Source organism: Panthera onca, chromosome A2 (assembly GCF_046562875.1).
Source record: "Panthera onca isolate mPanOnc1 chromosome A2, mPanOnc1 haplotype 2, whole genome shotgun sequence".
Lineage (NCBI taxonomy): Eukaryota > Metazoa > Chordata > Mammalia > Carnivora > Felidae > Panthera > Panthera onca.
Window position 1 is genome coordinate 76,236,131 of NC_138340.1, and position 21,684 is coordinate 76,257,814.

The following is a 21,684-nucleotide window of genomic DNA, read 5'->3' on the forward strand; positions in this document are numbered from 1 at the left end:
ACAGAACTGAGAGGTGTGGCAGCTTGACCACGGCAGGTTCAGAAGATTTAAATGATTCAAAACTCAACCAAACAAACCACAAGAGACTCTTAAAGACAGAGAACAAACTGAGGGTTGATGGAGGGACGTGGGTGGGGAATGGGCCAGATGGGTGACGGGTACTAAGGAGGGCACTTGTTGGGATGAGCACTGGGTGTTGTACGGAAGTGATGAATCACCAAATTCTACTCTGAAACCAAAATCGCACTGTATGTCAACGAACTAGAATTTAAATGGATAAATAAGACTAAATCAGATTGCGCCTTCTAAACCTGAAATCTACTTTACCTGGTCATTTTTTTTATAAGATTTTCAAAATAATCTTCATTTTCATATTCCTTGCACAGTGTTTGTGCTTCTTCTTCTGACAATACGATTGATCTCTGCATCAGTATTTTAAAGCCTTCATCATGGATGATACCTAAAACATTCTCTAAATAAAAAGTCACATGATAAGTGTTAAACTGATGGGTTGCTGGCTATCCATACCAGACTGAATGTATTATTATGAAGGCATATAATGCCTCTCATCCTCATATGAAATTTAGAAGTTGGCAAAAATAGCTTCTCAGATTTTAAGGTGAACAGCATTCTTAACGTACCGAATTATGATTTATGTCGCTGTGTCTGATTTTTCGTCACACAGGAATCACACACATGCATACACACAAGCAGAGGTGTCTCACTAGTAAACCTTTTCCTTAGGTGTACACACGAGCGTGTGTGTGGGTATAGACAGTAACCAAAATAACCAGTTAACACAATTACAGAAGTATGTGTAAACAGTTTATATCTTCACTAGCCCTATTTTACTTGTCCCACTTGGGGAGAAACACGATGACTGGAAACCCAAAAGTATTTCTCAGTCTCCTCCTTCTCTGGCGACATCCCACTGTGGAAGTCTAGAAAATGCAATACTCAACTTCTCCAACCTCCCTTATGGACAGGTGGCGATGCTGCCCAGATCTGGTCAATGATACACAAAGGACCTGGACTGGGGCTGCTTCTGAGAGAAGTAGCCAGGGGGACAGCTTCTCTGCCCTACACTACCTTCTGTCCTGTCTAAGGCATTTCAGCGACATGAGGCCTGGAGCTGTGAGGCCATCTTGTAACAAAGAAGGCAAAACCCAAAACACAAATGCTGACTCAGGGCCCGGACAGCACTGGGCCCCGCTCAAAGCCAAAAATGCAACCTAGCTGAAAATGCATCCTCTCCCCTGTTGGGCATGGAATAGAGTTAATGGACTCAGCCTAAGCAAACCATTGTTAGGAAAGAGTAAAACAAACAAGAAAACATACAAGTTAATAGAGTTTAAGCAATAATATGCTTCAGAACGAGCTCACAGACAAGAGGAAGAAAAAACAGAATGTTTACATAGTTCTTGGATTTTAAAAGGTAGAATCCTGGGGTGCGTGGGTGGCTCAGTGGGTTAAGTATTAGCTCAGGTCATGATCTCACGGTTCGTGGGTTCAAGTCCCATGTCCGCCTTGGGCTGACAGCTCAGAGCCTGGAGCCTGTTTCAGATTCTGTGTCTCCCTCCCTGCCCCTGTCCCCTTTCCTCCTCCTTGCTTCCCTTTCCCTCCTCCTCCTTCCCTCCTCCGCAGTTCCCCCCCCCCCACCCACAAGCTCATAGTCTCTCTCAAAAATAAACATTAAAAAAAAATTTTTTTAAGGAGGAATCCTTAGAGGAGACTGAAATAATTTGTAAGGTTTTTGCATTGCTGAATTAAAAAAAAAAAACAAAAACAAAAAATGTTTTCTCATATGAGGGTACCTAGTGGTCAACAGTTTAAAAGTGACAGCAAATCCTCAAACAATTTGCATAGGATGGCTTCTTGTCATGGCTTATGAGAAAAGCTGAGAAAAAATATTCAGGGAAAGCAAACTCCATAAAGTTAAAGAAACTAGACTCAATGAGCCTCTCCTTAGTTGGCACTCTCTCAGATGGGTGATCACAAGAATTACAACACAACACAGAGGGGCCTCAGTTTCCAATGATTAAAGTAAAAAGCATGGGGAGTACCCCTATTTGCAAGATGGCATTGCGTTTCCTTGACCTCATTACTCGAGGATTCGGTTCCGCTTCAAATTCCAATGTAGACAAATATGATAGATATGATAATAAATATTTTATTTTGTTGCATAGTGTCCATGAGGCTTTTCAGACATCACCTCAACTAATTCAGTGATGCCACATTCAGTGGCAGGTGTGGGGATGCAGAGAACTCCTAGACAAAGCACCTAGCAATTGTATGGTTGCTTCGTGGAATAACCTCATCCATAAAAACCATACTTCAAAGCCTAGAGCACTTTGCTATCTTCTATCTCCTCTATCACAGACAAATCGCTAAGTCAGGTGGTTAGTAACCAAATAAATATGGAAAAACCAGTTCATTCTTTTTTAAAAAATATTTCTTTATTTATTTTGAGGAAGAGAGAGACAGAGAGAGAGAGAGAGAGAGGCAGAGAGGGAGGGAGAGAAAATCCCAAGCAGGCTCCATGCTAACAGCGCAGAGCATGACATGGGGTTTGAACCTATGAACCATTAGATCATGACCTGAGCCGAAATAAGAGTCAGATGTTGAACCGACTGAGCCACCCAGGTACCCCAAAACCAGTTCATTCTTTTTTTTTTCTTTTTTTTAATGTTTTATTTTTGAGAGAAACAAAGAGTGAGAGCAAGGGAGGGGCAGAGAAAGAGGGAGACACAGAATCCAAGGCAGGCTCCAGGTTCTGAGCTGTCAGCACAGAGCCCAATGTGGGGCTCGAACTCTTGAACCGTGAGATCATGACCTGAGCCAAAGTCGGAGGCTTAACTGACTGAGCCACCCAGGTGCCCCATGACCAATTCATTCTGATATATCTACAAAATCTTGGAAATTTTTGAGTAATGAGGGAAAATTCTACAAGTATCTAAGTGAAACAAACAAAACATAACAAAAACTGAATTATCTGCAAAGGAACAAAAACCAGGCTGAAAACAGACTTTCCTCCTCAATGCAAAAAGTCTATAGGTTTGGGGATGGGGGATTTATTTCTTAAAAATATATAGTCAGGTAAGTTTCCTTTATACACAAAGGTAACAAAAGATATTCTTAAATATGCCAGCGTTCAGAAAACGAAAGAAGTACATATCTTTTTCAAAAACGTGTTTAAATATATGCCTCAGGTGTGGGGTGCCTGGGTGGCTCAGTCGGTTAGGCGTCCAGCTTCAGCTCAGGTCATGATCTCATGGTTTGTGAGTTCGAGCCCCACGTCTGGCTCTGCACTGACAGCTCAGAGCCTGGAGCCTGCTTCGGATTCTGTGTCACCCTCTCTCTCTGCCCCTCCCCCACTCACGCTGTCTCTCTCTCTCTCTCTCTCAAAAATAAACATTAAAAAATTAAAATATATATATATGTATATATATATATATATATATATATATATACATATACATATATATATATACAGTTACCTGAATATATATATATATTTCAGGTAACTGAGAAAATATAACTAAGTGATTAAAAAGTGGGAAATTAATAGATCTAAGGACTGTGGGAACAGGAAAACCAATTTATATAAGAAAAATTCTAAACATACCCGTTGTAAACCTGACCATAAACAAGATATAAATTGCAAAATATTATCAAAAGATAAGATATGCATCATAAAAGTAACATCACCACCACCATCGGTATACTAAAACTTCAAACAACAGTCACAAAAATTAAGACCACAGATATTATAACTGGGGTGGGGTTGAGCATGGAGAGAGGAATAAAACTCTGCTAAACTCCATCTTGTGGGATGGAGACTTGGGAGGATATCCCCATTTTAGGAGGCTTCTTCGTTTTGATTTTGCTTTTTCCCTCTCCTGGACCTACTAGAAGGCAAGCCCCAGCTGTGAAATGTAGTGTGAAGGGAGCGGAGGCCCTGCAAGCACCTAAAACTGAGAGCAAGTCCTTCCCTTTAACCAGTGAGCCTGGGAAGGGGGGCCTCTGTGGCCTGAACAGTGTGGGGAAAACCCTGTTACTTTTTTTCTCACCTCCACATTTTTCCTCACATTTAGGAGGCAGTCCTAAACGTGGGCTGTGCCCAATCACACAGGGAGGCTAAAACCCCAGATATCCATCCAGAGGACAAAGAACAGCGGCTTATGAGATACAGCCAGAGATGGTGGGGACCGGGGGGGAAAGCGACTGACTAGACCTGTGTTTGAAGTAGTGGACTGACCCCCCAAGCAATGACTATGGTTGGGCTGATAAGTGGCAACTTAGTGGCTTGAGAATTGAACCTCAGTATCGAGCATCACCTAGGTCTCCGAGTGAGTTCTAAGCTGTGAAGTCCAGAATAGCATACAAAAACTTTGAAAATGCAACTGACATTGGAAACAACCCATAGAAAGTGGGATGGGACATGTGGTCTTAACCTGACCAACTGACTTCTGAAACAAACAAGAAGTCAACATTCTCTAAAAGACTTTAACACGATTCATCAGTCTCATAACAATACTCAAGTGACCAAGAACTAAAATACAATACAAAATTATGCAACCTATAAAGAACTAAGCAAATCTTGGGGCACCTGGGTGGCTCAGGCAGTTGAGCATCCGACTCTGGACTTCAGCTCAGGCCATGATCTCATGGCTTGTGGGTTCAAGCCTCACATCAGGCTCTGAGCTGGCAGTGTGGAGCCTGCCTGGTATTCTCTCTCTCCCTCTCCCTCTGCCCCGTCCCCTGTGTCTCTTTCAAAGTAAATAAATAAAAACTTAAAAAAAAAAAAAAAGAACTAAGTAAATCTCAAGAACTCCAATGTAGATATTGAAATATTCAGATAAAGAATTTGAAGGAACAATTATAATGCTCCATGAAGTAAGGATGAACACTCTTGAAATGACTGGAAAGATGAAAGTTTTCAGCAGAGAAATAGCAGTTACAAAAATGAACCGAATGAGGTGTGTAAAACTGAAAAACATTACAACTGAAATAAATATTCATTGGATGGGCCGAATGCCAACAAGGAGATCACAGATTTCAATCTTAAAGCTAACACAAGTGAAATGATCCAATCAGAACTACACAGAGAAAACAAATTTAGGCCAAAGCCTCAGGAGTCTGTAAGACAATGTCAAAAGTCCCAGATGGTGAAAGAGTTGGCACGGAAAAGATAATTTAAAGAAATAATGGTGGAAAATTCCTCAAATTTGGTGAAAGACATTTATAGATTCAAGAAGTTCAAGGAACCCCAAAGTCAAAGATAAGCTCAAAGAAAGGTATAGTCACATGCATAATAATAAAGCTGTTAAAAACCAAAGAAAAAATCTTGAAAGCAATCCCCAAAATAAATAAACAAATAAAAAGCTATATTACATATAAGGAAAAAAATGCGTTGAATGACCATGGATTTTTCATTAGATACCAGTAAAGCCAGAAGGCAGTGGCACAACATTTTTAAAGTGCTGAAGGAAATGAACTGGAAAACCAGCATTCTATATCAGTACAAATATCCTTCAGGAATGAAAATAAAGATGTTCTGGGGCACCTGGGTGGTTCAGTCAGTTAAGCATCCGACTCTTGGTTTCAGCTAAAATCATGATCTCATGGTTTGTGAGTTCAAGCCCTGCATCGGGCTCTGCACTGACAATGTAAAATCTGCTTGAGATTCTCTCACCCTCTCTCTCTCTGCCCCTCCCTGCCTTGTGCTCTGTCTCTCTCAAAAAATAAACTTAAAAAAAATTTTTTTGAAAGAAAGAAAATAAGACTTTCTTTGATGAAAGAAAACCAATTGAATTTATTGCCACCAGACCTGCTCTTAAAAAAAAAAAGTGCTAAAGTTCTTTGAGTAGAAGGGAAATGATATCAGAGGGAAACGTGGAACTTCCAAAAGGAATAGAAGATAACAGTAAATATCTGGGTGAATATAATAAACATTTTCCTCCTCTGAAGTTCTTTAAAAAGTCAGCACTGTTGAAAAGCAAAAAATTACAACACAATTTTTGGTGTCTTAAGTGCATATTGCTAAGTGAAAGCAATCAGTCTGAAAAGCCACATACTCTATGATTCCAACTGTATGACATTCTGGAAAAAGCAAAAACTAGAGACAGCAAAAGATCAGTGGTCACCAGAAGTTGGGAGGGAGGAAGGGAGAACAGGAAAAGGGGATTTTTTTTAGGGCAGTGATTCTATTCTGTGTGATACTGTAAAGGGGATACATGACATTATGCATTTATTAAAAACCATAGAATGTACAAAACAAAGAGTGAACATTATTGTAAACTATGAACTTCAGTTAATAACATTTCAATACTGATTATAAAAATATTTCACCATAATATAAGGTGTTAATTGGATAAGCTGTTGGAAGGGGGTGGATAGGGATATGGAAACTCTGTACTATCTTTCTTAATTTTTCTGTAAATCTAAAACCTTTCTAAAATATGGTCTGGTCATTTAAAAAATATGTCCATATTTTAAAGGATTTAAGAAGGAAAACAAAGCTAAGACATTCTAAAGAAGAAAATTCTAGGCCCAGATAAGTTTCCCTGGTAAATTCTAATAAACATTTAAGAAAGACGTAACATGAATTATACATGATCTCTTCCAGAGAAGAGGACTGACAACTTCTTATCTCACGTTTATAAGGCTTGCGTTACCCTGACACCAAAACCAGATAAAGACACTACAAGAAAGGAAAACAACAAATATTTCTCATGAATGTAGACACAAAACGCCTCAACAAAATATTAAAAAAATCAAATCCAGCTATTTTTAAAGAGAACAATAGACAACCAAGTGTGGCTTTTCTGAAGGACGCAAGGCCAGTCCAACATTCAAAAATCAAAGTAGTTACCGTATTCTCAAACTCAAGAAAATAAAATATAATCAGATCAGTAGATACAGAAAAAATAATTGAGAAAACACAATATCTATTCATGATATTAAAAAAAAAAAACTCCCCAAACTAAAAACAGGTGGGGTTTTTAAAAATCAGGTGAGGGGTATATTAGAGCTAATGTTGTGCTTCACGGTAAAAGACCGAGTGCTTTGCTGTAAGGTAAAGCATAAAGCAAGCCTAACATCTTGCTAGCATCAACAGAGAGTTCTAGCTAGTTCAATGAGGTAAGCGGAAGACACTTCCAAAGAAAGACGTAAAACTGTCTGCGTTTGCAGATGATATTACTGTCCCCGTCACGGGCTCTTGGCCTGATATTTTGTCCTGCAAGGGTGCGTGTGACAATGTCTGGAGATATTTTTGGTTATCGTCCTGGGGGCGGAGAGGATGCTAGTGGCATCAAGTGACAAGAGGCCAAGGATGCTTTTAACATTTTACAGTGCACACGATAACGCCCCTTTCAACAAAAGAATCATCTAGCCCCCAACGTAAGTAGGTCTGAAGTTGAGAAACCCTGGTCTACATAGAAATTCCTAAGAAAATTACACCAAAGCTTCTAGAACCAACTGAGTTTACCAAGTCAAAGAACATAAGGTCAATATACAAATATCAACTGTATTCCCGTATACCAGCTATAAAAAAGAACTAAGAGTGTGCATGTATGGTGTGAATTCTTATTCTGTCATATTCCCCCTGCCAGGTGAATATGGGATAAGGTTAAAAATAACTAGCACCCTGGGGAGCCTGGGTGGCTCAGTTGGTTAAAAAGCATCCCACTTTGGACTTTGGCTCAGGCCATGATTTCAGAGTTCACCAGATTGAGCCCTGCATTGGGCTCTGGGCTGACAATGTGGAACCTCGTTGGGATTCTCTCTCTCCCTCTCTCTGCCCCTCGCCCACTCACACTCACTCTCTCTCTCGGTCTCAAAATAAACAAACTTAAAAAAATAACTAGCACCCTTCAAGTGCCAGGCACTTTATGTTTTCTCATTTTTTTTAAGTATGCTCTACTCCCAACGTGGGGCTGAAACTCATGACCCCAAGATCAAGAGTCACACGCTCCACCAACTCAGTCAGCCAGATGCCCCTCATTTTAATCTTCTGAATTTTATACATGAAGAAATAGACTTGGTAAAGTATCAAATCACACAATTAATGAGGAGGTGCATTAATTCAAGGCATTTCAGATATAAAGTCCAATCTTTATTATATAATAAGTCCTACCATATTAAAATCTACTTTAACAAATTCAAATGTTAGAAAATAATTTGCAAACTCTTTACCTACAAAAATGTGTTATTCTTTATCATTGAGAAATTAGATTAGTATTAACTAAATTTCTTATTTCAGGTGCTTTTTTCTTCAATGTTAAATTTTAAAATAATAGTCTTTGATGCAATTATACTAGGGTTTATTTATACTTATTTCTTACCTTTCTTTTCTTGAAAGAGATCTGGTAGAAGTAATGCCAGGATCTTTTCTAATTTGAGGTTTTTCATACTTTTAAAATCAGGGAAGAACATATCAATAAACTTATTAACGTTAGCTATACTCTCTTCAATATCACAGAGCTGAGATATATGTTGTCTTTCCAGATATTCTTGTAAACTGTGGAAATCCAAAATGTAATTTAAGATTATTGTAAGCTGAAATTTAATAACCATGCCAGAAAATTAAAACTGGTAATAAGTTCACAAATACTTTAATGGTTTAATAAAATAAACAAAAATTAAATTTTCATGTAAAGTTGTATCTTTCTATCAAATCAAAAAATATGCATTTAATTCAATTTTTTGTTGAACCAATCCAAAACTCAATTACATGAAATCATGTATGTTTTGACTTTTTGGGAGGATAAAGAAGACCAACATAAAATATGGTTAAACACGTTTTTCTTTCCTTCATGTTAAGCTTTCCAGGTAGTTTCTACTTTTCTTAAGGTTGTCTTTGAGTCAAGGATCATTTAGAAGAACATGGTGTGTTTTCAAATACATAAGACATTTTGGTCATATTTTAAAAAAAATTTTTTTTTAATATTTATTCATTTTTGAGAGAGAGAGAAAGACACAGAGCATGAGTGGGTGAGGGGCAGAGAGAGAGGGAGACACAGAATCCAGAGCAGCCTCCAGGCTCTGAGCTGTCATCACGGAGCCCGATGCAGGGCTTAAACCTACAGACTGTGAGATCATGACCTGAGCCGAAGTTGGCCGCTCAACCAACTGAGCCACTCAGGCGCCCCAGTCATCTTTTTATTGTTTATTTCCAATTTTATTGGATTATAACCAGCAAATGCGTGTGGTGAAATCTTAATTTTAAAAAATGTGTTAAGGCTTTCTTGTAAACAAAGAAAATGTATGTGTGGGATTTAAGGCTACATATATTTATAGAGTATATGTAATTCTATCAGGGCACTTTTTGATGACTATATCTACTTCATAAATGTTGTTTTCACATCATGTCCTTCTTTATTAAATTTAGCACTTGTAATGTTCAATTCTAATACTTTATTTTGCCTGGAGATATATATATATCTCCCTTTAATTTTTTCTTTGTTTCTTTTTAAAAACAAATTTTTAATGTTTATTTATTTTTGAGAGAGAGAGACAAAGCATGAGCAGGGGATGGGGCAGAAAGGGAAATACAGAATCCAAAGCAGGCTCCAGGCTCTGAGCTATTAGCACAGAGCCTGACTCAGGGCTTGAACTCATGATCCGTGAGATCATGACCTGAGCCGAAGTTGGATGCTTAACCCCTGAGCCACCTAGGCACCCCTGTGTGTTTCTTTTGAACAGAATGTAGATGAGTGTGTTTTTAAAACTTTTTATTTTGAAAAAATTAAATTGGCGGAAAAGTTGCAAGAGTATGATAATGAACTCTAGAGTTACCAACTGTTAGCTTTTTGCCACATTTGTTCTCTCTATCCCTCTCATCCCCCTCCCCTTTCCTGTGTGTGTGTGTGTGTGTGTGTGTGTGTGTGTTGACTGAACCATTTAAAAGTAGGTTGCAGTTTCAGATTCTGTGTCTCCCTCTCTCTGTGACCCTCCCCCGTTCATGCTCTCTCTGTCTCAAAAATAAATAAACGTTAAAAAAAAATTTTTCTTTTTAAATAAAAGTAGGCTGCAGATATTTTAACCATTCACCCTCCTAAATACTTCAGGAAAGTTTACTTGATATAAAACTTTTATCTCATAAACTGTTCATATTCAAATTTCACCAATCATAAAATACTGTCCCATCAATAGTAATTTTTCCTAATCCTGGACCATACATTGCATGTAATTGTCCTATCTCCCTGGTCTCTTTTAATCTCTAACAATATTCAGCCTTCTTGTCTTTCATGATATTGACATTTTGAAGAGTCCAGGCCAGTTGTTTTGTGGACTATTCCTCATTTGGGATGGTTTCAAACTACTGGATGGACCAATAGTTTCCTATTACTTTCAGGATACGAATCTGTGTCCTTGTCACAAGATGATATACGCAATGTAAGTTTTTCCTATTGTTGGTGATATTAATGTAGTTGAAGTGATATCTCCCTTCAAAGCGTTTTCCCCATTGAAAAGCTACCATTTCCACTTTGTAAATAAGAAGAAATATGAGATGACACAATCTGAAAGTGTATATATTTTTCACGCAATGGTTTTAGCACCCATTGAGGATTCTCCTCTGTGTCAATTGTTACTATAATGGTTTTTAACTTTTTTTTAACTTTAACCTTGTAATCTCTGTATTTCATGGGATAATTAACCTTTTCATACTTAGTATAATAGCCATATACTTAACTATATTCCTTCCATCTTACTTTATATATACTATTTATTTTAAATTATACTTTCTTCTTTTTTCTTTCTCCCATCTGCTGGTCTGAGCAAGTTGCTATCCATTCCGTGGTATTCCCTTGTTAACATAGAGGTCCCATGTATACTCATCCACTGCATTAATGGTCACCATCTTTAACCTGCTTCCGTAACCAAACGCATATGTTCTGAGTGTTTCCTGCATCCTGGCACACACTATTTCTCAGCTCTAACACTCCACCCATCTCCACTTCTGCAAACTCAAAAAAGAACCTTAAAATGCTGTGTTACTTCTTTATCTCATCTTTCTCCTCTCTGAGGAGAATTGTTTCCCTTCGCTTTTTTCCCTCAGATGGAAGTATCTCTTTTCATTTTTTGTTTGGACAAGTCTTCCCTCAAATATCTTCCAGGAGATATATTCCTAAGCATGTTCCTAAACTTTTTCCTTTGCTCCACTAGGTAAAGTGGAGCATCTTCATTAAGATGGGGGGGCGGGGGGATCTGTTTCTCTCAGGAGTCTGATGACAAGTCCCATGCCAGTCAGAGATTTGTCCTTGTAAGTAACTTATTCTCAGTTGTTGCCACACAGGCAGTTGGTGGAAAGGGATTACCTAAAGTGCAAGTCACTGGGGGATGCACTGTCTCTAAGAAATTTTAAACCTTTTATTTTTTTTTAAATTTTAATGTTTATTTTTGAAAGAGAGAGAGAGAGCAAGCAGGGGAGGGGCAGAGAGAGAGGGAGACATAGAATCCAAAGTGGGCTCCAGGCTCTGAGCGGTCAGCACAGAGCCCGATGTGGGCCTCGAACTCACGAACTGTGAGATCATGACCTGAGCTAGAGTCGGACTCAATCGACTGAGCCTCCCAGGTGCCTTAAACCAATTTTTAAACTAAAGCTGGGCTGCTTCTTAGCATCACCATGCACCAGCAATTCTAAATAGCATTAGTGGTATGTTACTACTCCTCCTTGAAAAAACAAAAACAAAAAACTTTTCTCCACATTCTGAACAATTCCTGTGGTTATAATGTGTTAAATTTTAATAATATATGTGTGGGCTTCAAGTTGGCATTTTTATTATTTACATTTAATAAACAGTGTGCTCTAGCTTCTACTCTGCATATAAGAATCAATTCTAAAATAACAGAGCTATTGGCAGATTGCAATTTCTGGAATTTATCAGGAAACAGGAATTTTACGTATCTCTACGGACATCCAGTGAAGATCAATTTTGAGAATGTCACTAGCAAATCATCAAAACTTAAGGCTTGCAAACAAAAATTGCACTTTGTTTCTGTGATAGACTAATATATATAAGTATGCAAATGTTTTCCTTTCTAAGAAAACATATTAATATAATTAAACAGTATTAACCTATTGTTTCATTTTTGATATTATAATATTCATTTTTTACTTTTTGCTTCTATGTTCATATATACACAAAATTTTGTAAAGGACAATTTTCACTATTTATGGGGTTTTTTTCTGGCTATTATTGTCTTGCTCAATAGCTAGTACTAAAAATAATATTGTCATGGGCCGCCTGGGTGGCTCAGGCAGCTGAGCGCCCGACTCTTGATTTCCGTTCAGGTTGTCATCTCACGGTTGTGAGATCCAGCCCTCTGTCGGGCTCCATGCTGGTGGAACCTTCTTGAGCTTCTCTCTCCCTCTCCCTCTGCTCCTCCCCCACTCACTCACACTCTCTCCCTCTCAGAAAAATCCTTTAAAATTTTTATAAAAATAAAAATAATATTGTCATATAGAGGAGAGGGGTGTTAAGGAAATTATCTGCTTGGGGTTTTGGACATCCTGAGTACACCACGGGCTGTTCTTTGTCTCTGGAAATGACATACAGTGTGTCTTCCCAGGATATTCCCGTATCTGTGTTTCTCTGCATCAGTCGAGACTGGGCCACCGTAAACCCTTTCAGTCGGCAAATGCATGTGTTTCTTCGTTTCAGGAAATTTTTTCCCTATTATTTGTTAAGTTATAGCTTGTTCATCTGTTCTTTCTTTTCTGTATGGAATCTCTTATTAGCACATTGATCTTTCCAGTACATTCTCCACGTTGTTTCTGGTCTGCTCTCATGAAGTCTGTCTCATTTTTTTTCTGTCCTTTGAGCTAATTCTTGTATCTGATTTTGCAAGGCATTAAACCGAGTCTCAAATGACTATCAGACTGAATTTAGAGTTCAAATCATAATTTATTTTATAGTTCAAATGGGAAAGTCTCTTTTTATGTGTATGTAGCACTTGGATCGCAAGTATTACTATGATGATAACTCCTATTACTATTATTTTATTTGAGGATTTTTCTATCCTTAGTAGTTCTTTTTCACTGGGCTTCTGTTCTGGTGTTTGTGTAGATCTTCCTTTGGCCACTAGGCTCCCCTTGGTAGACAGTCATTTTTCTTGGTTTGTTTACTGGGGCTTACACCTGGTTTTGAGTGTCTTAGGTGATGGAAACCCTATGGCTGAAAGGCCAGAATGACCTCTAGGCTACCAGCGAGCAGGTTGTTGTTCCTCTGGTAAGAGCCATTATGGAGCTGGTCCTCAAAGGCAGGGCATTTCAGTAATCCCACTCAGCTCCATCTTGGGCTTTCAGAGGGTCAGGAAGGCCCAGTGAAGTTCAGTGTCAACCTGGTCCTGGGAAGTCACAAGTCTGTGTTTGTTCTTCCCAAGGCTGGTGGTTTTCTCCAGATTCTTGTCCCCTGTGACCTGTCCCCTCCCCTTCTCTTTCATTCTGTACACAGAGCTCCAGGCCTCACCTGTGGCCAGATGCTTATTAGTACAGGTTCCCTTTGATTCCAGAGAGGCAAGAAAGGTCTGGAGATGGGAATAGATAGTAGGGGTATAGTATTCAGACTGCTCTGATCCCAGAAATACTTTTAAAGATTATTTTAGAAATTGTACCTATTATCTTTAATTTAAATGAGAGTTTTATAAAAGAAAAACCTGCTGTCTACAAGCTATGTCATGTATAGGAGATAAATAGGTTACTAAGAATACAATAGACACTTTGTGTGGCCAGAGAAATGCAATATATTATAGGAGGTCGGAACTATCATCTTTACTCAGTCATAAGGATTTAGAGCAAAAGGGACTTTAGAGATCGTTTAATTTTCACCCATCTCTGTATCCCCAAGACTTAGCACATAGCAGGACTTTAATAAATACTACATAAAGGAAGGATGCATAACAGAATAAATGAGTGAATGAAGGAAGGAAGGCAGGAGTGAATGAATTAGTGAAGATGGCCAGGAACTACTTATATGACTCTGGACAATGTAGCTAATAGAACCATGCCCTTCCTCTTCTGTAGAATGACCAGAAAGCAGAGATAAAGGACTCTGACCTTTGCGTTCTTAATATACTGATTAAGGAGACAGACATGTAAACAGATAATATACGTGCCATAATCAGAAGTCATCATGAACAAATTTGGAATGCGGATGAAAACCATGGATGCCTGAACCATCTTCCTGATTCCTACTCCCTCCTCCAGGCCAGCCATGGGGTCCAGTGGGCAAGTGACAACACGAAGAAAGTTCTCCCAAATCATGTGGGTCCACATATGAGTTTTTCTCCATAGGGCAAACACTCCAACAAAGACGGGGAGCTCTGTTCACGTTCACAGAAGGAGGCACCTACCACTCCCAGTCTAATTGTCCTGCTTTTAATTTCCCTTCTTCCTCACCCACCAGTACTCCCTCCTCCCAATACCCATAGAGGAAAGTGAGGAGGCTTTGAGGTGGGGGAAGGGCGGCCATAAAGAAAAACAGTGAACAAATGGGTACATCATTCATGAGAGTTTTAGTTCTTTATCCTTTAGGTTTTAGATTTACTTAAAAGATGAAAGTAGCAGGGCACCTGGGTGGCTCAGTTAGTTAAGCATCCAGCTTCAGCTCAGGTCATGATATCGCGGTTCATGAGTTTGAGCCCTGCATTGGGCTCTATGCTAACAGCTTAGAGCCTGGATCCTGCTTCAGATTCTGTGCCTCCCTCTCTCTCTGCCCCTCCCTTGTTTGTGCTCTCTCCCTCTCTCTCAAAAATAAACATTAAAAAAAAAAAAGATGACAGCAGCTGTACACAGCCCCTGTTATGCTCTGCCTCCAGAACAAAAGCTGTGAAAACAAATTCCCAGACAAACGAACTTGAACCCCACCACTCCATGCTGCCTATTGGTGGCCACTGCTCAGAGTAACGACGGGCCAAACGCAAACAGAGTCTCTAAGTTCAGAAAGGAAATACCGCAGACTTTGCCAAAGCAAGATTAACACATCTCACTCCATGCCCACCCTGCCAATTGCCTAAATTGTTCATCTGATTATGCCGGTATCAAACGTTTGGAGACAACTGCTTTCCAAAGTCAGATGTGACACAGACTTGCCCCAGAACAATGGCACCAGTGGAATACTGACTTCTTTTATGCCAGCTGCTAACAATGAGGGTTTCACAGGACATTTTTTTAATGGCTCAGAAGTCCTGGTATGAAGCCTGGTATCTTTTTGAGCACAACTCTCCCCACCAAACCTTCCCTCTGACCACTGACCATCATTCCCTGTTAAAACTGTGAAAGTAAGTACTACTGTTTACAAAGCTCTTTGTCAGCAGCCAACTTACCTATAAGTCCCTCTATCCCACTCAAAACTTGCAACGAATGACATTAGTTCCTGCTACCTAAAATGCATCGGTAGGAACCAGCAGATGTAGCTAGTCAAGAAAAGCTACTGCACACATTAATAGGACAACAAGGAAAGTTCTGGAGATTCCTGGCCAGAAAATGCAATGAAGATGCTCTGTCCAGCCACAGGATGAAATCTCAAGACTCAGAGACTCTCACCCACCTTTCTTTCAGACATAGTTCCGATGACTCTTGGGTTAAAGTGGACTTTCTGAGTCTTCGGGGGAATAAAAGGCACAAACGCCAGTGCATGAAACCGGGACTGACTAAAAACCCATCAGTGAAAACATACAACCATTCAGTTCTTAGCAATTCATAACCAACTGCCGAAAGTAAGAGGGGAGAGTACATCTGATGTCTTTAGGACCCGGGGCAAGTGGGAGTGAATGTGGGGAGACAGCAGAAAAGATAGGCCTGGCAGGGATTACACATGGTCCCAATCTATCCCTGGGGCCCCAGGCTGGGAGGCCACACTGGTGTGCCCAGCTTTAGAAAAACAAACGTAAACTCTAATCCTCTTGACATACACTTTCAGGGAAATCCCAGCTTTGCCGAATATACACTTTTTTTAGACTGACTGGAAGAAATACTTGTGGTTCCAACGTAAAAATGTGTGTTCTAAATGTGTACCTCAAAATGTGTTTGAGGTATTTGGACACTACGCTTCACTACGTCCTCATACGATGTAAATGGTCTCGAGTTACCTGTACCGCTTCTCCTTCCTCAGCGTAGGTGGGGCCACCTCATGGTGATTATCCTCATACACTTTAGTTTCAGTCTCGGGATTGGGTTCAGTTTCTTCCCAGGCAGGCTGTTCTTCATTTCCTTGAGATATCACTAGAATATGGCTCAGGCCATTTGTCATAAAAAGGACAAAATCTTCAAAGTCAGGCTACAAAATAAGAGGATAAACTACCTACTTCAGGCTTCTGATATGGATCGACAAAAATGGCAGCCACCACCCAACTCAAGCAACATCCTCCCCTTCATGATCACAGGGCAAGGGAGTGTTCTCTTTATAAGCCCACTGCTAACAAACACATCTTTGAAGGATAGAGGTTCACAGCTAACAGGGATTGATCTTAAAGATGATCTAATAACCATTCTCGAACTTCAGGATGCTTCCAGATCATCTGACGGGGCTTGCTGAAACACAGATTTGGAAAGTCCAATCCCAGAGTTCATGACTCAGTAGGTTTAGGATGGGGCTTTAGAATTAGATTTTCTCAAAAGCTCCCAGGTGATACTGAGGCACCCGGTCCAACCTTTTCCTGGGGCCAAGAGAGATGGTTGGAGTGTCACAGCCAGCTGACAAAGTGCTGTTCACTAGAGCTTTCTCTGATGACAAAACACATTCTGTGCTCTCCAACATAGGTAGCCACATGCAGCTACTGAGCACTTGCAACTGAGACTCTGAATTTTTTATTTGATTTGGTTTTAATGAATTTAAATTCAAACGGCCACAAGTAGCTAATGGCTACCATATTGGACAGTACATTTCTGGAAGCTATGTCTTCTGACCCCTAAACCACTGAACTTTCTCGAACACAGCACTGTCTTTCTTAATACTCCCCCAGGCAAAAGAGAAAATAGCTCCAGACACAGGCTTTCAGATAATGAAAGTATTAAAGCTTCCCTGTGAGCCTTTATGACAAGGAGCCTTCAACCTGGGATAAAAATCTATTGGAAAGGCCTGGCTATTCACTTCCAGAGGCCAATGCAGAAAGTCTGAGAGGACATAAGTTAAATAGGTCTTCACTCCAACAAAATACAATTGGACCATCTGCTTTCGCTCAGCTGCCACTGTTTCTACTGGAGACTGCATCACTGCCTTCTTTGGCATTACCACGATATGGACACCAACAGGACAACAGAAGCTTATTTGGCTAGTTAGACTTATCCGTTTGTTTTTCTAAAATAAGGACTCAGGGGCGCCTGAGTGGCTCAATCGGTTGAGCGTCCTACTTCGGCTCAGGTCATGATCTCGCAGCCTGTGAGTTCGAGCCCCGCGTCGGCCTCTGTGCTGACAGCTCGGAGCCTGGAGCCTGCTTCGGATTCTTGTCTCTCTCTCTCTCTCTCTGCCCACCCCACCTCCCCACCTCCCACTCATGCTCTGTCTCTCTCTCTCTGTCAAAAATAAATAAACAATAAAAAAAATTTTTTTAATAAAAATAAAAATAAAATATGGATTCAAAATATACACTGTATTTGAAAACACAGTGGCTTTTTTTTTTTTTTCTAATTTTCTTACCTGGTCTGCTATTCGACTGTAGAAGTCCCTTACTTGCTGTTCAGTGAGCACTCTCTTATCCTCTATTTCTATGACAAATCCTGCCTCGAGAATCTTCCAGTAGAGAGGAAGGTCAGATCCAGACGTGTTATGGGACCACATGTAAAACAAGTCAAGGACATTTGTTTCCTGTGCTTAACAGATTTGAATGAGTTTTCAGGTAACATACTTCAATACGATCCATAAGGCACTAGGTTTGAAGAGGCTTAAAAATACATGAACAAAGAAGGCCCTTTTCAGGCCTCCTATATTTCAGTTTTTAAGGCTTGAACCAGAGACTCCACAGTATTTCTATTATTTAAGTGACTTTCCCCAAAATGTGAAAGAACTAACTAAATTTCAAGGGAAAATACCGTGTTCTGAATCATTCATAAAAACACAAATTAATAAGCATTTTTTTAACCATCTATCTTCAAAATCGTTTTAACATTTTTTAAAAGGCCTTCCTTTGTTGAGGCTTTAACTCATAATCTAGTCTAGTTTATAGCAAAAAAAAAGAACTATCCAAATGATGGGGAAGGATAGAATTTAACATTTAGTCGTGATTTATCATTAAAAAAACCCTTAAATTAATGATAAATCCAGTTTGTGTGCCACTCAAGTATGGTAAAATGAAACAAAGAGAAGTTTTGAGACAAATAAGACAAATCTAATGAGGTACTAAACGATGAAATATAAGTATAATCCGGGTTCAAAGCAACTCAGGAATGACATCAAACAATACCAATAATTTGAGCTCTTTTTGACCTGGGAGTATCCAGCACCAGGTACCTTTTGCTTCTATTATAAAAGTCAACACCGGGGGCACCTGGGTGGCTCAGTGGGTTAAGGGTTCAACTTTGGCTCAGGTCATGATCTCGTGATTTGTGTGTTCAAGCCCCACGTTGGACTTTGCGTTGACAGCTCAGAGCCTGGAGCCAGACTGCTTCAGATTCTGTGTTTCTCTCTGCCCCTCCCCAGTTCATGCTCTCTCAAAAATAAATACATGTTAAAAAACAAGTGTTTTTAAAAGTGTTTTAAAATAAATAAATAAAATAAGTAAAATAAAATAAAATAAAATAAAAGTCAACACGGTACTGGTTCTGCTTTCATTTGTCTCGTTGATATGGCAGAGCATTACTTACATCTTTCTGAACCCTCTTCTGACTGTCTCATTTGAGTAACTTCTAAATATTCAAATCATGTCTTTGTTACATTACTTAGAGTCTGACAACAGAAAATAAAATCCAAGAAATATTTAAACTCGATAACTTCTCCTTTACCCTAATTGAAAAATAGAGTGTGCTCATTTTCTTTCTATTCAAAACATTCTTTTTTTTTTAACATGAAATTTGTGGTCAAATTGGTTTCCATACAACATGCAGTGCTCCTCCCAATAGGTGCCCTCCTCAGTGCCCATCACCCACACCCCCCTCCCACTCCCCATCAACCCTCAGTTTATTCTCAGTTTTTAAGAGTCTCTTATGGTTTGGCTCTCTCCCTGTCAAAGCACTCTTTAGATTTTTTTGTCCTATTTGTTATTAGCCCTTTACTGTATTCCACAGAGGTGAGGTATTTAGGAGATACTTGTAATTTACATATCTGAAATGTTATTTACTATGTCAAAACAACAAAAAGATCAAGATGAACTTATGATTAATTGTACTGCCCCAACTTAAAAAGAATTATAGAATCTTGAAAAATCGTTACTGTGTCCTAGCTATTCAAACACATTCGAATAAGGAAGAGTAAATCATTGCATTGTGATATTATTTCTTAAAACTTTATCAAGTGTAAGAAACATATGGGGGATTGGGGTACAGTTTTGTGCCCCCCCAACATACACACCAAAATCTGGAAGGAAAGGGCTACCCTTAGAGAGTGATATGACTTAAATCAACTCACAAATGGAAGAGACCATAAATACTATGATCATGGACCATCTACTTTAGTGTAGTTCAGTCAACGAGAACACTGCTGTAGCTAAAGAAAGAATGCATGATGGGAAGTTCATCAGGAGACCTCCAATCCCTCCTGATAGCTCCCTAGGTGACACCCTCTATTTCACAGACAACATTCTTTCAAATTTCAATTTACTGACGCTGTTTCAACGCCAAGTCATTGTTAAGGAGTCAGCAAAGTACTGCCTCGTTTTGGAAATAAAGCCTGTTGGAGTGCAGCCACTCCCATTTGTATACATCCTGCTTATTGCTGCTTTCTCAATGCGATGGCAGTTAAGCAGTGGTGACAGAGATCATATGCCCCACAAACCTGAAACGGTTACTCTCTGGCCCTATACATCTGCTGACCTTTGGATTAGAATGCAATTTTCGGGGCGCATGGGTGGCTCAGCCGGTTGAGCATCCGACTTCAGCTCGGGTCATGATCTCACAGTCTGTGAGTTCAAGCCTCGCGTCGGGCTCTGTGCTGACAGCTCGAAGCCCGGGGCCTGTTTCAGATTCTGTGTCTCCCTCTCTCTCTGACCCTCCCCTGTTCATGCTCTGTCTCTCTCTGTCTCAAAAATAAATAAACATTAAAAAAAAAATTTTTTTTTAATAAAAAAAAGAATGCGATTTTCCTCTTAAAAAAATTTATTTTGGCTCTAAAGCAAAACAATAAATGCTTCCTTACACTCCCATGTATCTAAAAAGGACCCTGCATTTGTCACAACATACAGGAAACAAAACAAACCAATGTGAGCTTATAACAAGTTTGTGTTGCTAATAACTAAACGGGAAGAACATGTGTTATCATCCAATACGAGGGCTATAATTTTTATCATTAATATTGGGCACTGGTAGAGCAGAGTTATTTAAATAAAGATGCTTGAATAGGCCCAGCCTTGGTAAAGACAATACATTCAGAGCCTTTAAAGATAACTAGCACCAGAAATTTGTTATGTTCTATTTTACTCTAAACAGTAAGCTTGTCTCTAAATTGACAATTAAGAGGTTGTTATGCTGCAATTAATTTAAAGTAAGGTTGGAAAATATCACTTACTTTTTTTTTAATTTCTAAAGATTTTCTAGCAATCACAGCATCGGGCTTGATAATAGCAATACTGTATAGTTGCTCTAGAGAAAAAAAATAGAAGAATTTCATTTTCTTGACACAAAGTCTAGATAATGAAGGATTTGGCAATTAGAAATGTAAAATATGGAGTGCCTGAGTGGCTCAGTCCGTTAAGCGTCCAACCTCAGCTCGGGTCATGATCTCACAGTTCATGAGTTCGAGCCCCACATCGGGCTCTGCGTTGACAGCTCAGAGCCTGGAGCCTGCTTCGGATTCTGTGTCTCCCTCTCTCTCTCTGCCCCTCCTCCACTTATGCTCTCTCTCCCCCTCTCTCAAAAATAAATAAACATTAAAAAAAAAAAAATAAATGAAATGTGAACTGTTAATGTCCAGTGCATGTGTGTCCATTGACAGCTTTGCTCTTATTACAGCATTCCAACTACCAAAGAGTTTCTGCTTAGAACCAAAGTGCAGCTCCTATCTTTGCATGCAGGACAAACATTCACAACAATTGGTGGTCCATAGGCAAAAAGAAAAAAAAAAAAAGTTAGGTGGGCACTAGTTATTTTAATACAATGGGTTAAAATCACACCCATGATCCATCCAGCTCAGTATCACTGATGAGTAGAGCTACAATGCAAGCAAAATTACACACTGATGGATTTGACCATCTACAGATTTATCCACATTTATCTACACACTCTTCTTTTTTTTCTTTTAATTTTTTTTTAAATTTTTTTTTTAATGTTTTTATTTATTTTTGAGACAGAGAAAGACAGAGCATGAATGGGGAGGGGCAGGGAGAGAGGGAGACACAGAATCAGAAGCAGGCTCCAGGCTCTGAGCCATCAGCCCAGAGCCTGATGTGGGGCTCGAACTCACGGACCATGAGATCGTGACCTGAGCTGAAGTCGGACGCTTAACCGACTGAGCCACCCAGGCGCCCCTCTACACACTCTTCTGATGAGTTTTTAGTGCATAATAGCTCGCTGAGCATGCTGTTTGTCTC

The 21,684-nt window shown here is 39.5% G+C and overlaps 1 protein-coding gene across 7 annotated transcripts in view; it reads right to left on the reverse strand.

Annotated features, from left to right (window-relative positions):
• Positions 1-21,684, reverse strand: part of NME8 (NME/NM23 family member 8) — a 54,309-nt gene that overhangs the window by 17,054 nt on the left and 15,571 nt on the right. For all 7 annotated transcript variants that reach the window (XM_060632247.3, XM_060632248.3, XM_060632243.3 and 4 more), the window contains 5 exons: positions 20,664-20,737; positions 17,646-17,738; positions 16,099-16,286; positions 8,349-8,524; positions 328-472 (listed from right to left, as the gene is read on the reverse strand). In XM_060632247.3, coding sequence (XP_060488230.1) covers positions 328-472; positions 8,349-8,524; positions 16,099-16,286; positions 17,646-17,738; positions 20,664-20,737 — 676 coding nt within the window. The remainder of the gene's footprint in view (positions 1-327; positions 473-8,348; positions 8,525-16,098; positions 16,287-17,645; positions 17,739-20,663; positions 20,738-21,684) is intronic.